General features: G+C 32.9%; 2 protein-coding genes across 2 annotated transcripts; both read left to right on the top strand.

The window, feature by feature from the left end:
* The first annotated feature begins 1,960 nt into the window (after positions 1-1,960).
* On the top strand, positions 1,961-2,338 carry LOC123914815 (RING-H2 finger protein ATL74-like). The gene has a single exon (XM_045965988.1). The coding sequence runs from the start codon at positions 1,961-1,963 to the stop codon at positions 2,336-2,338; it is 378 nt and encodes a 125-aa protein (XP_045821944.1).
* A 7,756-nt stretch (positions 2,339-10,094) lies between these two features.
* On the top strand, positions 10,095-12,703 carry LOC123914814 (V-type proton ATPase subunit E2). Its single transcript, XM_045965987.1, has 6 exons — positions 10,095-10,220; positions 11,267-11,367; positions 11,520-11,676; positions 12,156-12,358; positions 12,462-12,561; positions 12,674-12,703. Exons 1-6 carry the CDS (start codon positions 10,119-10,121, stop codon positions 12,701-12,703), a joined length of 693 nt encoding a protein of 230 aa, XP_045821943.1. The 5' UTR covers positions 10,095-10,118.
* The last annotated feature ends 12,718 nt before the right edge of the window (positions 12,704-25,421 follow it).

The raw sequence follows: 25,421 nt of genomic DNA, 5'->3' as shown, positions 1-25,421 counted from the left end.
TAGATAAGTTGATTGTAAAAATATAAAATAGAAATGGACAAATATTAATGTTTTGAGGAAATTTAAATTCTTTTGTCAAAATTTCTTTATTTTAATGATTAATTTATACATTTTTTAAAATGATGAGAATTTATGAAGTATTTTGACCAAGTTAGATTTAAGGAATTTCAAGTGAGAATAAAAAGTTAGAAATTCCTTCCTCCCATATATATGTTTCAAAGTTTTCAACGTTTTCAACTTGCCCCCTATAATCTTATTAAAATTGCAAATTGGCCTAAAAAAATTTCAAAAATTGCAAATTGGTCCCAAACAAAATTCAAATTTGTCCTTTAAATTTTTTAAAATTGGTCCCTATTTTTGAAATTTAAATTTTACCAGATATATAAATATAATTGAAATCTGGCACGCAGTGAACACAATGTTGCACAAGATGCTATAGCATATGTTGCAGCAAGACAGTCGCAGAACGCAATAAATAAATAAATAAATAAATAAATAAATAAATAGCAGAATAATAAATAACATAAATAGTTGTTAACCCAGTTCAGTGCAACGCTCTGGGGGATACCAATCCAGGAATGAATCCACTATAATAGCTGTAGTTCAAAGCCCTCGACCAACACCCGGTACTTGACTTATAGCCTAGACACTACCCGTGCAATCCTATCTAAGAACCTCTTAGATAATGAGACCCCGTCCCAAATTCCCTCTAACAACACGTACTATGTTGTTGTCAATAATAATAACCAAGATGGAGACACTCTTCTAGAAACTAGACCACACTCTTGCTTAAAAGCTTATGAGTGAATCACACACACTACCTCCGTGCTTCAAAGCTTAGGAGTAGCTTACAATAAACAACCAAAACACAGTCCTAAACTTGCATCAAATTGACACAAGAAAGGCTGACAAAAGACAAAAACTCTAAACTCTAAAAACTCACACTTTGTAAAGAACACGGTTTAGAATACATGAGTAGAATAGCTTGAGGCTTCACATATTTATAGTCTTCAATTGTCTTCATGTGCAAGCTAGGTCTTCAGACAAACACAGCTGTAAAAATTGCGGTCAACCCTATATTATTTTTAGAAATATAATTTGTTTGTCACACAAAAATATAAATTATTATTTTCAAAAATATAACAAGTTATATTTTTGTTTTCAATAATAATTCTCAAACCGCCTTTAGGAAAACTTGTAGAACAAGCCACGTCTTGAATACTCGCACGTGCTTTGGATATAAAAACGACTTAAATCTTCCTTTGATTTGAACAAGAAATTCTGCGCAAAATAGAGTATCAAGATGTTGTACGATGATGCTACAACATCTCAGTCCAGCATCTGGCTGGTTGGCTTTTGCAAAATGTAGCCAATCTCAAAAACACCAACAATATTTGTTGAATTTTATAAAAAATAAATAATAATAATAATAATAATAATAATAATAATAATAATAATAATAATAATAATAATAATAATAATATAAAACATGATTTGTGGATAATGCCATAGTGGATCCTAAAAGATAGTGCCAGATGGTTATCGATAAGCCTAATTGGAAAAAGTCTTGAGTGCTCTAAACAGTTAGAAAATTAAGGACTTCTTATTTGGTAGAACAAATGGATTATCATAAATCCCGAAATCAACATAAATAAACTAGTTCTTATCTATACTCTAGTGGCTTATTCAATTTTATTCATTCTCAAACTCATCAGAACATAGCAGCAGGTGAACAGTTTCAATTTTCTTTTTCTTCTTTGTTTTCTCTACGTATGTCACAATGGCAAATATGTGGTGTATTTCATTCACAATTATTATGTTACTCATCCCAATTTCATTGTTACCACATGGTTCACATCCATTCATTTATTTGATTTGTATATCGGCATTGGTCGTATTGTATATATGTATAAAGTTTTTTAGAACATTTAGTAAAGTCGATGATTTGACCGAAACGATCATGGTACAACAGTTAGATGAACGGAGAGAATTTCATGAAGCGAGAGAATTTTATCAAGCAATTTCTCGGAATAATACATGGTCTACGAGGCAACATTACACACCCGATTCACAAATCAATATGTCTTTTGGCACAATTGCAGAGATCGCAAGATGGGCTATGAGAGCGTTGCCGCCGGTTAAAAGTTTTAATGGTGGTGCCGGAAATATGGATTGTCCTATTTGTATAGAACAATTTGCGAAAGGAGAATTGATTCAATCTTTTGGACTGTGTGGACATGATTTTCATACCTCGTGTCTCAATTCTTGGTTACTCGGAGGAAAAACTACTTGTCCAGTTTGTCGCCTAGATTTGTCCAATCAACCACATAGAGTTTAACATCTAGTTTTTCTTTTTATCTGTTATGTATATATATACAAAGTGAAAGACGAGTTTTGACATGTCTTTCAGATTTTTGTTTATTGGATTTTTTTTGACGCAATTTTTGTTTATTGGATTAATTTAATGAAATTATATTTTGTCATTTATTTATTTATTTATTAGTGTATATATTCTCTCAACTGTTTGAATTTTGTCCTTTATATATTCTCTCAACCGTTTGAATTTTGTCATCTATTTATTTATTAGTGTATATATTCTCTAAACCGTTTGATAGACCTAAGTTGCATAGTACACTGTTTATTGCATAATATTTTGTGATTTTTTGTATACTAACAACAAATTGATAAATGGTAAGAGTTTTGAGCCTTCAATCTTTTGTGTATACATAATAGTATTATGATGAACAATCTCGTCAATGAACTTTTATACAATACTGTATATATTTTATATTAAATATTCAACTTCAATTTTCAAACCAAAATTATATAGCAATCAATATTTTTTTTAGTTTAATTGATATGCACCGACAGTGTAAAATAGTTTTACACTATCGTCTAATAAACAACCATCATTTTGGCATGTCATATCAAGAAAATGGGGTGAAGTGGGGTGATGTGTCGGAAAACATGATTTATATTGGTTGATAGTATAAAATTATTTTACACCGTCGGTGCATATCGAATATATGCATGTATTCAGACAACATTTTATAGATGGTAGACTTAATACATAAATTAATTTTTCATAATAATTATTGTTGAAAACATAAATTAAATTGCACTTTTGATCCCACGGAGTTGTGTGAAATATATACTCTCAAGTAGGCATGACAATAAAACTCATACCTGCGGGTACCCGCCCAAACCATACTCATTTTGACGAGGAAAACCCGAGTTGACTGGGTTTGGGTTTTCCCCCGATTTCAAAAGATGGGTTTGGGGCGGGTAATGAGTACATTGATACCCACCCCGAATCCGTCCCCGAACCCGCCCCGCTTACACTAAAAATTAGATTTCATCTCTTTTAAATTAGAAACGTTTAAACAATCTCTTAAATTACATTCATATATTTATTTTTTATTTTTAATTTGAGTATTAAACAAACCATTTTCTCTATTTTTTTTCTTTATTTAAAAAAATATTGTTGAGAGAAAATAATTTTGGACATTTAATTTTTTTTTAATAAAAAATACTAAAATACAATCTAAATTCATGTGGAAAGAGGCGTAATGGGGATACCTGAAACCCGATGGAGATACCCGATCTCCGTTGGGTATGGGTTTGGGGTTATCATTTTTATCCCCGCTAGAATTTTGGATGGGTTTAGGGAAACCCGAACTTTATGGATTTGGGGAGGGCAAAACCCGTCTCCGCCCCATTGCCATGCCTACTCTCAAGTATAGGCAAGAGCGGTTATCAACCATTCGCACATGATACTCGTCCAATGTTATTAGCCCAGTCAGTCACATGCTACTAGCCTTGGTAGATACTAGCCACTTTCATGTGGTTCTTACTTTGATATGAAAATTCGAATGTTTGAGTAAGAATTAATAAAATTTAAGTGTATATTCATAATCCCCATGAAATTCTGAGCAAAATTGTATATTTACATGTCCAATTTGGTGCAAGAATGAAAAAAACGATTTTTGAGGTTTTGGTGATGGTGAGCATGAGGTTGAAGATGATGAACAGTAACAAAAGGTAGTTTAATATATTTATCAGTTAAGCTGTACCTTGAAACATCAAACGCGTGTTGGCTTGGTGGACCTGCATATGGTTCAGTATTTAAGAGGGTCTGGGTTCAACTCCCCACTTACCCCTTTAAGTTTTACCCTTTTGTTTTTTTATTTCATTTTATTTTATTTTATTTGTTTATAAATATTATCAAAAATACTAAAAATATCAACTTGGTTTCCTTTTTATATTTAGTAAAAAATGTATTATTATTGTTTTTCTTTGATTTTAATTTTTTACTAATGCTTATATATAACACAAAATACTAAAAAAATATGTTTGATTGCTTTTGTGTTAATCTCAAATATGTTGTAATTCTACTTTCTTTTATATGTAGGATTGTGGGGAGTTTATGACTTTTACTTGTATAGTTATTATGAATCAAATATTTAGATTAAATCTTAAAATTAATTGCTTTGATTATAATTTCAATATATATATATATATATATATAGTTAAAAACGGTCTGATCTGGTTGAACTCCGATCCGAAAACCTTAAACAAATAAATATTTGTGTTTTGCGGTTAACATTGTGCCCAGACTTAATATTATTCATGGAGTCGCCACTGGTTACCGGCCACTTCCACTAGTACTAGCCATGTGTTTGTTTAATTTGGATTTCCTTCTCTAAAATATTTTGACAGTACACAGACTCCAAGGATGAGGCTTCTATGGGCGAAATGTTTAAGATACTTGTATGCACGATTATCAAAATGTGATTTTTCCATGTTTGTCATATTTCTGAGTATATGTAACTCATATAGGCGAGATTAACGTATTTATTCGTCATATTTCCTCTCCACCCTAAGGAATCTAGACCATTTGTATCCTTCGGTGTTGTTATAGCCACCAATTGGTTAACTGCAGTAAAGAGAAGATTGGCGGTGAGAAAGTTGATATTCATTCTCCTGTATCTGTTAAATTATCTTTCACAGTGTTGTGGCAAGTGTGAGTTAAGTCTCACATTGCTTAGAAAAGTGAAGGTTGAACACTTTATAAGTGAGAGAACACATAAACCTAACACCTTAAGATTTTGGGTAAAAGTGTGGTGTCAAACTCACTTGTGAAGTTGTTCTTTAAACCCAATGTGGATGATCTCCTGCTGCCCCCTCGTGACCACCCAATAGTGGTATCAGAGCCGATGGTTCGACGAAGGGTTGAACTGGCTCCTTGTATCGAAAATCTTCCTGACAAAAGTGGTCAGACGGCGAGTCCCGTGGAGCAGTGTGACTTACGGCGGTACAAGTGTAGGATGAATAAAGCTTCCGCTTAAGGGGGAGCATATCCTAGAGTGCAGTGGCGGAGCCAGAAATGTTAAAAAGCCCGGACACAAAATTTTAACCTCAGGCGGCAAATTCACATGTGACATAATAATATATAACTAGTCATAAGTCGAAATAAAAGAGTACTTAATTATTAATTAAGGAAATGAAGTTTTGAAAAGAAAAAGCACTTAAGAAAAAGAACTTAATTAAATAAGCACTTATGTTAATAAGCACTTATTTAAAGAAGCTTGAATGAGTACTTAATTAACTAAGTACTTGATTAATAAACACTTATTTAAGCACTTAATCATTTAAGCACTTAATTGAATAAGTACTTAATTAGTTAAAATAACTTAAATAAGAACTTATTTAAATAAGCACTTAATTGGTTAAGCAATACTTAAAGTTAAAAAAAGAGTCACAGAGGGTGCGGAATTGAAACTAGCTGTACTGAAAAGCAAGAAAAGAAAGGGAACCAGGCCCAAGCCCAGTTCTGCCAAAAACCAAACAAAAAACACGATCCAGCGTGATGCTGATCTATGGCATGTAATGGAGCTCTCAAATATGAGCCTTCTGATCTATCACATGGCCATGATTTAAAAAATTGAAAACAGATCTGTACCTTTAGATCCTGCGTGTTAGATCCAACGGTCAGCTTTTAAACTGGAGGTTGAAGATGAATCTTCATCTTCTTCCTTCTTCCGACCACTACTTTGCATCTCCGGCAAGGTGGTTTCACCACCGGAGTTCTCGCCGGATCTCAAAACGTGAAAACGAGTATACTATTTCAATCGATTTTTCGCACTAAACACGAATCTAACCTTATTTTTCTAGATGCTTAAATTTAAAGTTCTGAACAAAAACTCTCAAGAACACCAAAAATAATTTGGGCCGAGTTCGGGCACGTGCCCAGGCTAGCCGGGCGGTGGATTCGCCCCTGCTAGAGTGGATGGACTCACACTTGAGGGGGAGATTGTTGTGGCAAGTGTGAGTTAAGTCTCACATTGCTTAGAAAAGTGAAGGTTGAACACTTTATAAGTGAGAGAACTCATAAACCAAACACCTTAAGGTTTTGGGTAAAAGTGTGGTGTCAAACTCACTTGTGAAGTTGTTCTTAAACCCAATGTAGATGATCCCCGGCTGCCCCCTCATGACCACCCAACGGACACTCTGATGGGAAATTAACACACGATAATAATAACAGAGCAATATGCAGCAGAAATAAAATTCCCCAAACTTATAAGAACTTTTGTGGATCAACAACAAATATATGACAGCCAATAGAACAAAATAAAAGAACAAAAGAACACCGGAATTTTAACGTGGAAAACCCTCGATGTGAGAGTAAAAAACCACGGGTCGTCCAGACCAAAATAGCTCCACTATAATCAAATAAGGGTACAAAAGAGTCTCCAAGTGAGACACAAATAAGTGCTAACAACCAATTAAACAACAAAGCACTAAAGCTCACAAAACAAGAACAAGAAGATGAAAATACCCAAAACAGTGTTCTCTAAAAAAAATACCCAAAACAGAACTGCTTCAGTGCGGGCTGAATATCTCACGAACCAGACCTGATTTTGACGATCCGAACGGTGAAACTGTAGCCCCTGGAGCTACGAACCTGCCCTCCAAATTTGAGTGATATCCAACGGTTAACGAATCGATAATCTGAGTTTTAGTGGGACTGGTTTGAGAAAAACGGGATTTTCTTTCTCTCTTCTTTTCTCTCTTTTTAAAGGTTGTTTTCTCACAAAATTTACTCACATAATTACCCTACCTAGTATAATCACTCTCCACTTATATAAGTAAGACATAATGGGCCAATAATATTGGACTTTTCTCTACATAGGAAGGGAGCCCAAAACCCAACACACAGTAAGTACTTTATCGATGGTTTGTTGAGTAGAATGATTCATAAGAGTAATCATATGTCATCCATTTATCAAGCCAGAAGTTTACTTGTTGCCCATTTCCCACTTGCCAAACCGTGCGACTCCGGAACTAGTCCGCAATTCCATTTCCAGCTAAGGCTTTCCAAATAGGTGAATCATAAGGTTTGGCGTTGGTAGAAACTTGAAGGTCGGTGTTCCTGCCATACTTATTACAAAGAACTTTACACCAAGGATCAATGGAAGATTGATCATATTCCATAGAATTTTCATAAGGAAAGCCTCATTCATTTTATGAGGACTCTTGTATATCTCTTATTAATACCATCAACTTTTTAAATTATAAAAAAAAAAAAAAAAATTGAAGAAACTAAATTAACAATAAATACATTTAAAATAAAGGATAATTTTTTTTAAGAAACTAAAATGAGGTATATTAACAAACAGACTTCTTAGCACAAGGTGTGCCAAGGTAGACTACCAAAGTTTACAAATAGTCACAGAAAGAAAAATAAAATAATCAATCATACAAGGCCCAAACATAAAAAAGGACTAGACCACAATCTATGGTAGTTAGAGACTAAAGTAACACTCGTCGTCTTCAACCACCTATAAGAAAAGAGCTTGATCTTGTCCAACATCTTAGAAAGAGTACTAGTCGAGCCTCTGAACAATTTATGATTTCTTTCTGTCCACACAACCCAAACGCTAACAAGTCAAATGAGCTGCAAGAAAGACCGACGTGCTCTAGTACCGCCAGCTAAGGAAGTAAACTGCACAAAATGATCCTGAGTAGAAGTGGAACCCGTCGGTGAAATATCAATCCAAGTGCAAACTAGAGCCCAAATAGAACCAAAAGTGCTGCATGAGATGAATAAGTGATGGGTCGTCTCGACGTCCCCACATCCAGATACGCAAAAGTGAGCTGCATGAGATAAAATGCCTCGAGTGACCAGATTTGACTTGGTGGGCAACCTGTCACGCAATAGACGTCAAGCAAAGACGGAGACCTTCAAGGAAACCTGTGGGTGCCAAATGAGATGCTTCGCATCATCCATAGTAACCAAATCAACAGAAGTCAATAACCGATATGCGCCCCGGACAGTGTAGCCAGTATCGGGGTCTAACCGCCACTACTGCCACCTATATGAAGATTGTGCCTGTTGTTAGTAAGTAAAGACTGACACTCCCTCAACAATTCCTCCTCCCATGCCATCAACTGCCTCCACCACACCCAAGCCGCCCCATCCAACCCCCACCCAAGAGAAAACATCTCAGCCACGGTACACTATTTGGTCTCTGCCAAATCAAACAAACGCTCAAACCGCTCACACAAATAATTTTCTTAATACCCACAATTTTTGGTAAAAATTCTCATAAAAAGGTACGGAGGAGTAATAATTTTCTCATTATCGAACACACAAAAGAACACAAAGGAATCATCTGAAAAAAGGAAATGAGAAATCACCACCGCATATTAGAACAAACCTTAGCATTGTGAATTAAACCTTTATTAGTAGCACTCTTTAGGAGATAGACCCCTAACACAAAAATATTTAAAAAAAATAAAATAATAATTATCTGATAGTGGATCACCTTATCTCATAGCATATCCTAACTTAATATGTCCCACCTCATCATTATTCATGAGAACTGAGTAATTATATATATGAACCCACAAACATCATAAATCATTTGACCCTAGTGGGATTGAATCCTAATTTCAATATTACGACCTCTAGATAACCTCAAGATACACATCATACACACTTTACTTACATCCAAATATATCATAAGCATTTCGTAGCTTAGTTGGTGTGTGGACCTCATGTTATGAGGACGTCTCAAGCTTGAATCTTGTTGGTAGCCAACACATTGAGAATTGAAATATTTTACTTTTAGAATAAACTATTTCTTCAAATACAATGTTTAAAGAGTGTTTCAGAAACACTCGTTAGCAACATCTAATAAATTATTCTCAATAGCAATCAATGTATTATCAATTATAGAGCGACCTCCGACAAATGTACATTGTTATATAGAAACACATCGAGAAATCACCAACCTAGGCCTATTAACCGAAGTCATGAGTAAAATTTTGTAATTAGCATTACACAAGACTACTTGACAAAAAAAATCACACATACTCAATTATGTTTTATAGTCAATTCATTTTGCTCCAGCTCAGCCTATTGATTTTGTTTTATAGTCAATTTTTCCCATCAAAAGGTAAAATTATGCTCAATTAGTCAAACAAAAAATTAGTCTTAAATAGTGAAGACACTATAATGATCAATCATCGGAGTGTCAAAATTTCTAATTATAGTAACTTTTGAGCTAAAAAGTGATGTTGCTACTCATGTAATCTTGCAATTTCCTGAAGAAATAAAAGTGAATTTTGTAAAGAAATTTAAAGTATTTTTTTTATCTCTTTAAAAAAAAGTATATTTTTATCTTGGGTTTAAAATAGTTACTTCTTAAAATAGGATATATTTGTTCAAGATCCAATCTCTCAATAGGCCGAAACTAATGCAAAAATGATGATACATGGTCGTTGAGTAAACAAGTGGGTGTTTTGTGTTTTTTTCATTATTTTCTCATTTAAATTTTCCAAAATTGTTATTTATTAAACAACACATATATCAATTTAAAACTTAGTCTCGCACATACGTTAGTTGTGCCATTGTCTTGGAATCAGAATAGTAACACTTCCATTATATTGTAAGGTAGTAAAGATAATTTGCATAACACAATTGATTGTAGCTGAAAAATTATGGATTTTTTTTTCTTTTTCTTTTCAATTTGAGAAATTGCTATTAAAATTGATAATGGGTTGTGTTTGCATATTTTTTTTAGGTTCTTTGGAAATTCAAGAGGAAAGAAAAGATGAAGGATGCAGATGTGTCAAAGCAGATCCAACAGATGATTAGGTTCATCCGCCAAGAAGCTGAGGAGAAAGCTAATGAAATTTCTGTCTCTGCAGAGGAGGTAGGTTTAATTGATACTCCCTCACTCCGTACTTTTTATAAGACACAATTTATTTTTTAAATTTATTTAAGAATTAATGTATCTGTTACATTATTATTCAATAAATCTAAAAAATCAACTGCTTCTTATAAAAATGATTGGAGATATTGGGTTTGAATTTGAAAACTTACTAACGCAATAAATATTTTCAAGATTCAGATAGATTCTCACATTTGCAACAAAATTTAAATTCAAAAGTCCTTTGCAAGACTTGAGCTGAATGTTTACTAATTGGACCAACCTACTTTGTCGATTTTTAATTGATAACTTACCTGAACATTTTTCTTTTGTCAAACTAAATATACTAAATTGGTAATTATCGTCGCTAATTAGGCATGACAATATAGCCCATACCTGCGGGTATCTGTTCGCCCTGTCCCGATTTTGATAGGGAACAATTGAATTGACTTGAGTTTAGGTTCCGATTTGGGTTTTCTCTGATTTTAAAAGACGGGGTTGGGGCGGGTAACAGAAACATTGATACCCACCCTGATGAATCCGTCCCCGAACCCGCCTCACTTAAACAAAGTCTTAAATGATATTCACATGTTTGTCTTTATTTTTAAGTCGGGTAGTAAATAAAGTTGTTTTTTTCTATTTATATTCTTTATTTAAAAAATTTATATTGTTGAAAAAAATAGTTTTCATCTTTTACCTCTTTTTTAATAAAAAAATTATCAAAACTTAACCAAGTTCATACAAAAGCGAGACAGAATGGGAATACATGAAATCCACGAGAATACACGAACCCCGTTGAGTATGGGTTTGAGATTCTACTTTTTATACTCGTTGAGAATTGAGACAGGTTTGAGGAAACCCGAACTTTATGAGTTTGAGTTTGAGTTTGAGAAAGACAAAATTCGCCCTCGACCGACCCGCCCGCCTATCACTAAAAGTCTAATACTACTTTTTGTAAACTGTTTAATAGTATGAAGAATATCAATGGGGGTGGTGATTTATTCATATCCTTATTGAATTTCAATAATTATTCTTGTGATTCCTTATAGGAATTCAACATTGAGAAACTACAATTACTTGAAGCTGAAAAACGGAAGATCAGGCAAGAGTACGAGAAAAAAGCCAAACAGATTGATGTTCGTAGAAAGATGTGAGTTTATAAATACATTTTTTTTTTTTTCAAAATATTAGTAATTAATTTTTTTAAAGATTCCTTACTCTTACAAAAATTCAAAATTACAGTTTATTTCAATTAGAAATTATGAAACTTCTCACCAAATCTTTGTTAATTTGCATGAGTAGTGAATACTCAATGCAGTTGAATGCATCTCGTATAAAGGTACTCCAAGCACAAGATGAGGTGGTAAATTCTATGAAAGATGCTGCTAAGAAAGGACTTTTGAAAATCTCAAATGATAAGAAAGTATATAGGAAACTCATCAAAGATCTTATTATTCAGGTATTTAAGTTAATGGGTGCTGTTAACATGTGCATATAGGGCACATGTTAAGGTTTCTATAATTAGAAATTTGCATTTAATATTATAAACGAATTTAATACTTAAAAAATATAATACACATGTTTCGAGAAAATATTTCTATATTTGTATTCTTAACATGTGCCTTAGGTGCACATGTTAACATTTTCCTAAGTTAATTTAGTAAAAAAAAAAGGTATTTAAGTTAATTAATGATTCAATCAACAAAAATAAGTTGATTAACAATATTATTTTTGTAACCCCTAATGAAACTACATTTGTCCCTAAATATAAGAAAATAATTATTCGGCGACATTTTGAAAACTAGTATCTAAATCACTTGCAAACTAAATTTAGCGACTTGGTTAGAGACTGATCACAAAATTTGGTCACTATCTGGTCGTTACAAAGATTGAAATAATTTGTTCGTTAATTAGAGACCAGAATTGTATGTGTTACAGGGTCTACTACGTTTGGGGGAACAATCCGTGTTACTACGATGTAGAGAGGCTGATCGTAAGCTAGTTGAGTCGTTGCTAGAGGAAGCCAAAAAGGAATACTCTGAGAAAGCTAACGTGCAGCCCCCTAAGATTACCATTGATGATCGTGTTTATCTTCCACCACAACCAAAAAATGGCGCTGTGGATTCGCATGAACCTTTTTGGTATATCCTTCTATTTATCTTTCGTTAAGTTATACCGCGAATATTCTCTATAGAATCTAGCTTGATTAAATGACATACTTTGTATGCTTATATGTTTGTCCAGTTCTGGAGGAGTAGTACTGGCCTCAGAGGATGGAAAGATAGTGTTGGAAAATACTCTTGATGCGCGACTTGATGTCATTTTTCGACAGAAGTTGCCTGAGGCATGTTCATTATCTCATACTTCTTATATTCATGAATCTTAATTTTTACCTTAATTGTTAGTGAAAAAAGAAGTTAATTATTGTTGATCAATACTTATTTATGTCCTTGCAGATACGAAAGACTTTATTAAGTTCAACTTGAACAACATTATGCAATCTAAATTCTATCTTTATAAGGGCAAGGATATTGCTGCCTCCACCGTATGGATCTTGATTTGAACAAATGGCACTCATTTTAACTTTATCTTTCATTTTGGTTTTTTATCTTTCATTTTGGTTTTAAGGTTATGAGTTCCTTGTTTTCAATGTTTTGTATTGAATTTAAAATTAGACAAGATAGATATTAATTATAAAAAATGCGTGTTATGTTTTTATCTCGATAGAGAATAATAAGCTCATCTACTATTTGAATTTTGACATAATTTCAATCTTAAATACACTTCTACAATTCGGATTTGTTGCCATCCATGGGTTATATTATTATGGGTTGATATTGTGAACATGAACTCATTAGAAGTTATTAGCTTAGTGAAATTTACAAATGATCAAAAAAAAAGTTTAGTGAAATTTACCACAAATTAATTGAAAACTTTGCTCGGTTGATAAAAACAAGGATCGAATTTCGAACTCCAAACATTTCATCTATCCACATAATTTTCAATAAGTATTTATTTTAGTGTTTTTTGAGTCTTAAATTTGCCTTTGGGAAAATTAATTTATGATTTGTGGACAACATGATGTACGTATTAAGAGTTATTTTTTTATAGGAGAAAACTTAGGTACAGTTCCACAAGTGCAGTTGGTACTGTTCCCCAATCAAATTATAACACATGTACAGCTATTTCCACATCATTTCACAACCAGCTCTCTATTTTCACGGGAAAAATAAAATCCTGCGCAAATCCAAAAATTCTCATCCAATCCTCCCCTCCGTTCAAAGATCCAATTCGACGTCACGCCAAATTCAACCTTCGATCTTCAATAAACCACCCAAAGCATCCAAATACAAATCAACAATCACGATTTCATCAACCCCTTTCCGCATCTTTACATGGCGGTTTGCGGTTGAGCTTTTGCGGTGGCGCTGTTGATGGAGGAGAAGTAAAGGACAATACAGGGAAGTGAATCTTGCAACAGAGGGTGTTTTAATTTGTGGTTATAGTGTTAAAATTAATGGTTATGTTAATTTTCAGGATTTAGCTCGCATTATAATTTATAGGAACCTCCTTCTTCGACGTCTCATATTACTTTAACTAGGGGTAAACCCACGGGTTCGATTAAAATACATAATTAAAATATTTTTATAAATTCAAAATAATAATTGTGATAAGTATAATCACACATTCGATTAAAATACATTGTTAAATACTTTTTACGATATGGTTATATTCAATATTATATATGTGTAAAAAAAAAAAAAATTGTTCAGAATTAAAATAATTTTTATTGAAATGATGTATCATATTTTGTTTTAATTGTGTCATCGTATAAAATCTTAGTTTTCATTATATGAGTTGCAATTTTAGTCACAAATCATGTTGCTTTTTTATTTTTAATGTATCCCTTATTTATTTATTTTCGATAAGAGTTGGAGGTCATACATACTTATACTTGGTGAAAATATTGCTCATGAGTAATGTTGAACTAAGAAGTATGGTGGTTTTGACATTTTTTATCACGTGATCTCGTGTTCAGAAAATTACCTATCAAATAGCAACGTTACTGTTTACTCTCTTCTATATAATTTAATATGTCAAATAACTTATCTACTTACCTCCCTCTCGTTCTCTTGAAGTTTCTTATCAATTATTCACTTGGTGAAATTTTATCCCGATTTTATTAGTCTCGATTTTCAGGAAAATATATCAACCCAAAATTTAATTACGAGCTCGATTAAAATACACACTTAAAATATTTTCATAAATGAAAAATAATAATTATGATAAGTATCATTATATATAATTAAATGATTGATAATATTTTAAAATATAGTGAAAGGCGTTCGTCTAGAGGGGACCATCGTTCTTTGGATCATGTTCCCTTCAATCGTTTCATCAAGATAACACCCTTATTGATCTTCCTTTGATTGGCCGTAAGTTTACCTGGTTTAAAGGGGACGGATCTTCGATGAGTCGTCTGGACAGATTCCTTCTTTCAGAGGAGTGGTGTTTGGCATGGCCTAACTGTAGGCAGGTGGCTAGGTTGAGAGGGTTATCTGATCATTGTCCCCTGGTCTTGTCAGCGAACGAGGAAGATTGGGGTCCCCGACCGTCAAGAATGCTTAAGTGTTGGAAGGATATTCCAGGCTATAACTTGTTTGTGAGAGAGAAGTGGAATTCGTTCCAGGTTGACGGTTGGGGAGGATATGTGCTCAAGGAGAAACTCAAGATGATTAAGGCAAGTTTAAAAGAGTGGCATAAGGCTCATACTCAAAATCTTCCCGGGCGCATTGAAACCCTGAAAGGTAGGCTTGCAGCTCTTGACGAGAAAGGAGAGGAAGATGATCTTTCTGAGGAGGAGTTGGTGGAATTTCATGGGGTCTCGGCTGATATCCACTCGCTGTCGCGGTTGCATGCTAGCATCAGTTGGCAACAATCCCGCTCGTTATGGCTTAAGGAAGGTGATGCCAATTCGAAGTATTTTCATTCGGTTTTGGCAGAGCGTCGTCGCAGGAATGTTATGTCTGTTATTCAGGTTAATGGGGTTAATATTGAGGGTGTGACCCCTATTAGACAGGCCGTGTTGTCATATTTTGAGTCGCACTTCAAGGCATCTAGCGTGGACAGACCTGGGGTTGACGACCTTCAGTTCAAAAGGTTGAACCAGGTGGAGAGTGTTGGTCTAACCAAACCTTTTACAGAGGCCGAGGTTAAATCAGCTGTGTGGGATTGTGACAGTTATAAAAGCCCTGGCCCAGATGGGATTAATTTTGGTTTCATAAAAGACTTTTGGGTTGAGCTTCGGGGTGACATTATGCGTTTTATCTCTGAGTTTCATCGTAATGGTAAATTGTCAAAGGGTTTAAATTCCACTTTCATTGCTTTGATCCCTAAAGTTGATAGTCCTCAGAGATTAAACGACTTTCGTCCCATCTCGCTTGTGGGAAGCTTGTATAAAATTTTGGCGAAGGTTTTAGCGAATAGGTTGCGTACAGTGATAGGTAGCGTGATCTCAGAATCCCAGTCGGCGTTTGTGAAGGATAGACAAATCCTTGACGGCATTCTTATAGCAAATGAGGTGGTGGATGAGGCGAGAAAGTGTAAGAAGGATCTAATGTTGTTTAAGGTAGATTTTGAGAAGGCCTATGATTAAGTGGATTTGGGCTATCTGGATGATGTTATGGGGAGAATGTCTTTTCCAACATTGTGGAGGAAGTGGATTCGAGAGTGCACCGGTACGGCTACGGCGTCAGTGTTAGTTAATGGTAGCCCGACTGATGAATTTCCTCTTCAGCGCGGTCTTCGGCAAGGTGACCCTTTGTCCCCTTTTCTCTTTTTACTAGCTGCTGAGGGTCTGAACGTGCTTATGGAGGCGATGATAGCGCAAAACCTGTTTACGGGGTATAAAATCGGTGAGCAGGGTTCGATGACGGTGTCACACCTTCAGTTTGCAGATGACACTCTTTTGCTAGGGATTAAGAGCTGGGCTAATGTCCGGGCCTTGCGAGCTGTCCTTGTGCTTTTTGAGACTATGTCGGGATTGAAAGTTAATTTTAATAAAAGCATGTTGGTTGGGATTAATATTCCTGAATCCTGGTTAGGCGAAGCTGCGTCTGCTCTGTGTTGTAAAGTGGGAAAGATTCATTTTCTTTATCTGGGTCTTCAGATTGGGGGTGATCCGAGGCGTTTGAGTTTCTGGGAACCGATGTTGATTCGAATAAGGAAAAGATTGTCTGGGTGGAAGAGTCGCTTCTTGTCTTTTGGTGGTCGTCTGATTCTGCTAAAGTCTGTCTTGACCTCCCTACCTGTCTACACTCTTTCCTTCTTCAAAGCTCCCTCAGGTACTATTTCTTCTATTGAGTCTCTTTTCATTAAATTTTTTTGGGGGGGTTGTGAGGATTCTAGGAAAATTTCTTGGGTTAGTTGGAATTCTATTTGCTTAAGTAAGGAGAGTGGAGGATTGGGGGTCAGGCGTTTGAGGGAGTTTAACCAGGCGCTTTTAGGTAAATGGTGCTGGAGGATGCTAGTGGACAGAGAGGGGTTGTGGTTTAGAGTGTTGGCAGCTCGTTATGGTTTAGAGGGAGGTAGACTTCGAGATGGAGGTAGGAGAGGGTCGTCTTGGTGGAGGGAGTTAGCGCGTATTAGGGATGGAGGGAGTGAGACAGGGGGCAGTTGGTTTCGGGAGCAGGTTGTGATGAGGGTGGGGGACGGGTCAGATACCTTTTTCTGGACTGATCCCTGGGTGGATGGGTTTCCTTTGTGTCAGCGATTTGGGCGCCTGTTTGAGTTGGCAGAGACCAAATCGCGTACGGTGGCAGAGATGTTTGCTTTAGGGTGGGGTGAGGGGGGTGAGGCGTGGGTGTGGCGGCGACAGTTGAGGGCATGGGAGGAGGAGATGTTGGGGGAGTGCCAGTCTTTACTTCTTAACATTTTCTTGCAGGCTCATTCTGTTGATAGGTGGCAGTGGCACCCTGATCTTGACACGGGTTACTCTGTCAGAGGAGCATATCAGCTTCTTACTTCTCATGTTACGGTCTCTATGGATGATGCGGATAATCTCATTTGGCATCCTCAGGTTCCTTTGAAGGTTTCCATATTCGCGTGGCGTTTATTGCGTGACAGGTTGCCCACGAAAGTAAACCTGGTTACTCGAGGTGTCTTATCTTCTACAGCTCACTCTTGCATTTTCGGATGTGAAGCAGCCGAGTCAGCCCATCATTTATTCATCTCATGCAGTACTGTGGTTTCTCTTTGGGATTTAGTGCGCTCGTGGATTGGTATTCCATTGATGGATTTTACTACTCTACGCGATCATTTTGTTCAGTTTGCATCTTCAGCAGGTGGTTCTCGTGCTCGCCGATCATTTTTACAGCTCATTTGGCTTGCTTGCGTTTGGGTTGTTTGGACGGAGCGAAATCATCGATTGTTTACAGGATCAGTAGATACGCCCTATATTTTGTTGGACAAGATCAAGCTTTTCTCTTTTAGGTGGTTGAAGTCGACGAATGTGACGTTAGCTTATAACTACCATAGCTGGTGGTCTAGTCCTATGATTTGTTTGGGCTTTGTATGATTTGATTTTTGTTTTTGTTTCTATGACTATTTGTACATTTTTGTAGTCTCTCTTGGTACATCTTGTGCTGGGGAGGCTGTTGTGGTAATATATTTCATTTTAGCTTTTTCAAAAAAAAAATATAGTGAAATAGATAGGTTTAATATTAATTTATATTAAAAATAAGAGGGTTATTTAGAAATATGAAATTTTGTATTGGTTTATATAATTGATTTTTTATTTTTATATATATTTTTGCTCAAAAATATATTTTAAAGACAATTAATATAGTTTTTAATGATCTCTTATAATATTCCATAAAAAAAATGATCTCTTATATTATTTATAAGTGTGAAAAGATGTATTATATTGTATCTTAATTGTGTAATTTTAATTTAATTTTTTTATGGGTCTCATTAGTGCACTCACAAGTTGTTTTGTTTTTTTATTTTGGTATATTTTTTATTTTTTTCAATAAGAATTAGAGCAGCAGTCATCCTTGCTAAAAGTATTGTTTATGAGAAAGAAAAAATCAAACTCAACTTATAGAATGTGATATATATATATATATAGGGGGCTGCTAACTTAGACCCAGTTGGGTCTAAGTTAGCAAGGTGCACCTTTTCAATTGGACCAAAATACCCATTCTTTTTAATTAATTAACCAAATTACCATTAATGGACGCGGATCCAGTGTCGCGCGCGTACCGCAGTACCATGGTTACAGGCTGTTGATTTCCATCAGACAGCCAAGATCTGATCTCATCAAGACTGTCTGATCAATCAGACAGCCCAGATCATCCGAATCCATCAGATTCCAGCGCGTGCACCACACTGGATTACACCCTGGAGAGAGAAGAATCTACTTTTTAAAAGCAGGACACGTGTCGCTGTCTGATTGGCTGGGCGTGATTTTTTTCCATTTAATATTTTGAACTCAATTATTTCGTTGTAAATTTATTTTTTATTTATTTATTTTATACCAAAATTCATAATTTTTTTTTCTCTACAAATAGAGACTTGGTTCGTTTGATTTGGACACAGAAAAAAAAAACCCAATTTTTCACTACCTTAATCTCATTTTTCACTACCTTACATCAACTCACTGAAACCATTCTACCAGCAAAATGGTTTCAGATTACAACTCTCTGAAACCATTGTACCAGATAAATGGTTTCAGAAGCAAACACAATTAATAAATTACTCACTGAAACCATTCTACCAGTAAAATGGTTTCAGAATACAACTATGTGCAACCATTCTACAAGCTAAATGGTTTCAGAAGCAAATAACTAATAATCAACTTACTGAAACCATTCTACCAGCAAAATGGTTTCAGATTACAACTCTCTGAAACCATTGTACCAGATAAATGGTTTCAGAAGCAAACACAATTAATAAATTACTCATTGAAACCATTCTACCAGTAAAATGGTTTCAGAATATAACTATGTGCAACCATTCTACCAGTAAAATGGTTTCAGAAGCAAACATTAGTTTTTAATTACCGTTTTATCTCATTTAATTAACTAAAAATAGTTTCAGGTCTCCAAAAATTTCATAAAATATACCAAAAGTTCCAGAATATTATCTACTATTTTCCTGGTATAATGGTTTCAGTGAGTTGGTTGAGTGGTGCGTGTTAAATTACAACACACAAGTAACGTATTCAGTACACAAAAAATGAGATTAAGGTAGTGAAAAATTACGTTTTTTTTTCGGTGTCCAAATCAAACGAACCAAGTCTCTATTTGTAGACAAAAAAAAATTATGAATTTTGGTATAAAAATAAAAAAATAAAAAATTAATTTACAACGAAATAATTGAGTTCAAAGTATTAAATGAACAAAAATCACGCCCAGCCAACCATTGTGTGACACGTGTCCTACTTTTAAAAAGCAAATTTTTCTCTCTCCAGGTTGTAATCCAGTGTGGCGCAGGCGCTGGAATCTGATGGATCAGGATGATCTGGGCTGTCTGATTGATCAGACAGTCTTGATGAGATCAGATCTTGGCTGTCTGATGGAAATCAACGGTCTGTAACCATGGTCCTTCGGTACGCGCGCGACACTGGATCTGCGTCTACTAATGGGTATTTTGGTTAATTAATTGAAAAGAATGGGTATTTTGGTCCAATTGAAAAGGTGCACCTTGCTAACTTAGACCTAACTAGGGTCTAAGTTAGAAAACCCCATATATATATATATATATATATATATATATATATATGGTAGTTTTGTCTTTTTCATCTTTTGCTTATATTCCATGAAATTATGTATAAAATAGCAAAACGACTTATTATCTTCCATCCAATTTATGTTTTCTTATATTTTATGAAAATAAAATTCTTGTGCTGATATATTGACTTCTTTTAAAATTTTACGTCAAACTTTCACTTGGTGGAGTTTATTTTAACTACCAATAAAATTGCAGATGAATGCATGCAGGTTTGATTACAACATACTTAAAATATATTATTACAAATGAAAAATAATAATTACGATAAGTATAATGACATATATATTTAAATTATAGTAACATGATTTAGTTGTATTCTGTTATATTAAAAATAAGAAAGTTGTTTAGGAAAATGAGATTTTATATTGTAGATTAAGGACACAATGAATATAATTTTTAGCGAGTCTCTTATAATATCTCATAAGTTTGAAGAGATGCATCATATTTTATTCTAATAGCGTAATCGTATAAAATAAAATTAAAAATTTAAGTGTGTTCGTATAAAATAATAAATAAAAGGAAAAACTAATATATCTCATAAGTTTGAAGAGATGCATCATATTTTCTTTTTATGGATCGTAGTGGACCAGTCGTAAGTTGCTTTGCTTTTTTACTACGGTGTATTTCTTATTATTTTCAAAAAGAGTTAGAGGCGGTTTGCTAACAATATCTTCCATCCAATTTATGTTTTCTTATATTTTATGAAAATAAAATTCTTGTGCTGATATATTGACTTCTTTTAAAATTTTTCGTCAAACTTTCACTTGGTGGAGTTTATTTTAACTACCAAAGAAATTGCAAATGAATGCATGCATGTTTGATTAGAACATACTTAAAATATATTATTACAAATGAAAAATAATAATTATGATAAGTATAATGACATATATATTTAAATTATAGTAACATGATTTAGTTGTAATTTTGTTATATTAAAAATAAGAAAGTTATTTAGGAAAATGAGATTTTATATTGTAGATTAAGGACACAATGAATATAATTTTTAGCGAGTCTCTTATAATATCTCATAAGTTTGAAGAGATGTATCATATTTTATTCTAATAGTGTAATCGTATAAAATAAAATTAAAAATTTAAGTGTGTTCGTATAAAATAATAAATAAAAGGAAAAACTAATATATCTCATAAGTTTGAAGAGATGCATCATACTTTCCTTTTATGGATTGTAGTGGAGCAGTCGTAAGTTGCTTTGCTTTTTTACTACGGTGTATTTCTTATTATTTTCAAAAAGAGTTAGAGGCGGTTTGCTAACAATATTGCTCGTGAGAAAGATTGAAATAAGTTTCAATTATAGAATATAATGTGATTCATAGATATTAGTTTTTCCTTTTTCATCATTTGATCACATTCTTTGAAAGTATGTATCAAATAACATAGCCGCGATCTTATTCTACTCTATGTAATTAAACATAACTTATATTTAACAATAATACAATTTTTGTGTTGATATATTAACTTTTTTTCCTCTCAAACTCAACTTTTATTTGTGAGAATTTTTTAGTTTATTGTCCAGTTTACCTTTTTTTAATTTCTTAATTCTTTTTTTTTTTGTTTTTTTTTCTTTGCGAGTTACCTCCGTCCAATTTTGTTTATGTAATTGAAGTGTGGATGTAATTGAAGTGTGGATTGTTTAAATAATTACGATGTAATTTATTAGTGTAATTCAATAATAATCATCAAATTACCAAGAAATATATATATATATATATATATATATATATATATATATTTCATCAATCAACATCACCATTTTTAGTGCAAATCAATAATAACCATCGATTACTAATATATAAATCGTTATATTTAACAATGGAGAATGAACACACAAAATAAAAAGAAATACATATATAATTAGTATAAAATGTTAAGAGTTGATAGACTAATTTATACTTATAGAGTAATTTTTACCACAAATTGTTTAATGATTTATTATCGTTATAAGAAACTTGATCTTCTACTCATACATTCATTTTTCTTATTGTAACTAATTTACAAATGAATTAAGGTGGATTTGTGGTTTTATTTTCACGGTTACTTCAAAAGACAAATTTAATTGAATATAAATGAATAACTGCTCTATCACAAAGAATAACTTCAAAAGACATTCATTTTTTTTCTGTTACAATTAAAATGATGGTTTTGTTGTTTTAATAATTTTAATGATATTTTCCTTGAAAAAATAAGTGATATTGTTGTAGGGTAGTAAGTAAAAATTGTCTTCAAACTTGTTTGATACTTTACTACATATGAATAAAAAAAAATAAAAAATAGTTTGTAAAAAAAAAAAATAGTACATATAAATATGGTATTATGAAATGTACAAAAAAAAATGGTATTATGAATAATAACATAACATAGTGGAAATGCACTCAAAGATATATATACTCACATAAATTGTCGTTTTTCATCGACTCTCTTGAGCATCAAAGATGCAACAAAGACAAAAATAGAAGTCCCTCTTTTATTCTTTTATCCTAATTCACATGAAAAAATTGTCATATCCACGTTAAGAAATAAAATAAAAAATAAAAAATAAGAAAAAAGTTAGAAAACAAACATTATATCAATAAAAATAAGGATGTCTAAAAGTTTCACACAATATGTAAGAGTAACATAATTAATAAGTTGCTATATATATAGAAACTAATAAATTGTGAAGAGATGAAGAATCTATTGAAGAGCTGCCATCCAATAGTTGATTGAGGAAAAGTGATGATGAAAACTCAAATTTTCACTACAAATTAACGTTTAGCATTTGTGCACAAAATCATATATTTATACACACAATGGTTAGGGATGAGAAAAGATGGAGGTTTAAAGGATTGTATGATAAATCTATTTGTCATAGTTAAGGAAGAAGAGTTAAGGAATATGAAAGAATGGTAGTTTAAAAGTTGGTGTGACAAAATTATTTTTTAAAATAATAGCACAATAGTAATTAATTAATAAACAATATAACTAAAGTATTTTTTTTTCATAAAATTTATTTATTTATTTTGTCAAGCATGAAATTTTTTGAGGAGTAATTTTTTTATTTGGTTTATTTATTTAAAGTAAAATTTTGCAAATTGCAAATCATATTTACGCATGGATGATTTATATTTTATGTTTGGTAGTGTAAAATATGAAAGAGCATATATCTATTCATTGTTCTTTTTGTAATTTGTCTTTTTTTTCTTTTCTTTCTTTCATTATTATTGGGTGCCATTATTATTGTAATATATAGATAATTACTTTGGAGGATGAATGGACACACAAAATAAATTGTGGGACAAATTTTAAATAGATATGAGAAGCTCTCTAAAGCATGCCACATCATCACAATGAAGGTCTATGAGTAATTCAATCTTCCTTTTACTAAAAGAAAGTAAAAGATTATTCCTTGTACTCTCTCTTCAATATCAATTTGCTCATAAAAATGGATGGTGACAAAGAAGCTTTGTCAACAAACAAACAAGCATCTAATACTATTCTTAATTTGAAGGATTGTGAAGGCTAATGTGTGACTTTATGTTTATTGTTCACTTTTTTTCTATGGATGTGGTTTAAAACATTGGAACTAATTTATACTTGTGTTATGTATGTATGGACTACTGGATCGATACACAAAATATAATTAAGAGTAATTTTGTGAAGAGTTTTTTATTTTCACAAATAATTAGTAAGATATCCTGGAATTTTATGTCTGGTTCTCAATTAATTTTATTTTTTTTTATATTTTGTACTATTTTTTCTTCCTGGAATTTTTCAGATTTTTTTTTCTCGTCTTTTATTTTTTATCTAAAAATATCGATAGTCAAAATAAAAATCATCTGTTTTCTTTTTTAGATTTGAAAACGGTTAAAAATTAAAATAAAATATCAGTGTTGTAAAAGATATACCTTCCTTAATGTAGAATATTATCAATGAATGATGAAGTTGAAGAGAAAAAAAATGTTGTTTGTTAAAAAGGCAAGGTCTATTATGAAAGAGTGAATGAAATTTTTTACGGTACACAAGGAAAAATACCTGCTATAGCCAATTGTTTTTGTTTTTAAATTAATAAAAAAAATCATTTTTTTATATATTACATATCAAGCCCACCATTTTATTAAATTATATATTGGTTAATTATAAAATGAACCAAACTTCATTAAATTTGTTATTACCCCCAACCATGGGCGATGATGCCGCCGGGCATGCCTGGCACATGCTTGGGCTGCCCTTTTTTTTTTTTAATAATAAGAAACAAAAAAAAAAGCATCTCGTAAAGGTACCGTACGGGACATATTTAGTCTCTTATGTTTATTTTAGGTTTCAATTTGGTCTCTTATCTTTTAAAAGTTTCAAGTTGGTCCCTTATGTTATTGATCTCAACATAAGTTGGTCGTTTTCGTTAAATTTTGAGTTAATTTTTTCTAACTTTTTGTTAAATTTTGAGTTAATTTTTCTAAAACCTTCACATAGTACTCTCCTAAATGGTCTACATACGCAAATTCATTAGAAAAGTCGACGATTTAAACTAAAATTTGAGGAAAATGACCAACTTGAAACTTTTAAAAGATAAGGGACCAAATTGAAACCTAAAATAAACATAAGAGACCAAATATGCAATTAATTCTAATTTTTAACATCCTAAAACCTTCTCAATCTAGAATCTTTGTTTGATGACTTGATGTTGTTTTGAATTTTAAAATTTGTTAAGCTGTTTTAATTGTTAAGTGATTATATAATTAAGCTGTTTTGATTGTATAAATAAGTAGTTTAATATAATTATACACATCGATGTGGATTCAGTTTTGATTGTAGCCTCTTATTTAGTTGAGGCTTAATTATATTGGAAACATGGCTATACTCTTGCTTGTTGTTTCTTGTTTAAAAATTCCTTCCAAAATTAAATATTGAAAAACAGGGTTTAAATATTTCTATATTCGAAATTTGGGTTGATAAAATTCCCTCAAAAAATTTGCCCAGGCTCTCTAACAATCCTGGAGTCGCCACTGCCCCCAACCTATTAAATTTGTTATTACCCCCAGCTAGGCATGACAATAAAATTCATACCCGTGGGTACCCGTCCAAACCCTACCCACTTTGACGGGGAAAACCCGAGTTGACTGGGTTTGGGTTCGTGTTTGGGTTTTCCCCGATTTCAAAAGATGGGTTTTGGGCGGGTAATGGGTACATTGATACCCACCCCGAACCCGCCCCGCTTATACTAAAATTATATTTTACCTATTTTACATTAGAAACCCTTCAACAATCTCTTAAATTACATTCATATGTTTATATTTATTTTTAATTTGAGTATTAAACAAATCATTTTCTCTATTTTTTCTTTATTTAAAAAAATATTGTTGAAACAAAATAATTTTTGACATTTAACTTTTTTTTTTTTGATAAAAAAAAAATACTA

Source organism: Trifolium pratense, linkage group LG3, assembly GCF_020283565.1.
Source record: "Trifolium pratense cultivar HEN17-A07 linkage group LG3, ARS_RC_1.1, whole genome shotgun sequence".
Lineage (NCBI taxonomy): Eukaryota > Viridiplantae > Streptophyta > Magnoliopsida > Fabales > Fabaceae > Trifolium > Trifolium pratense.
This window is presented reverse-complemented; position numbering and strand designations above follow the sequence as displayed.

What these genes read in the sequence shown, in the direction of transcription:
- LOC123914815 (XM_045965988.1), top strand. Translation starts at nt 1,961, where the DNA reads ATGGTACAACAGTTAGATGAACGGAGAGAATTTCATGAAGCGAGAGAA.
- LOC123914814 (XM_045965987.1), top strand. Translation starts at nt 10,119, where the DNA reads ATGAAGGATGCAGATGTGTCAAAGCAGATCCAACAGATGATTAGGTTC. An exon ending in GATTCGCATGAACCTTTTTG is followed by an intron (nt 12,359 to 12,461) that starts GTATATCCTTCT and finishes ATGTTTGTCCAG; the next exon opens with TTCTGGAGGAGTAGTACTGG. An exon ending in TTCGACAGAAGTTGCCTGAG is followed by an intron (nt 12,562 to 12,673) that starts GCATGTTCATTA and finishes ATGTCCTTGCAG; the next exon opens with ATACGAAAGACTTTATTAAG.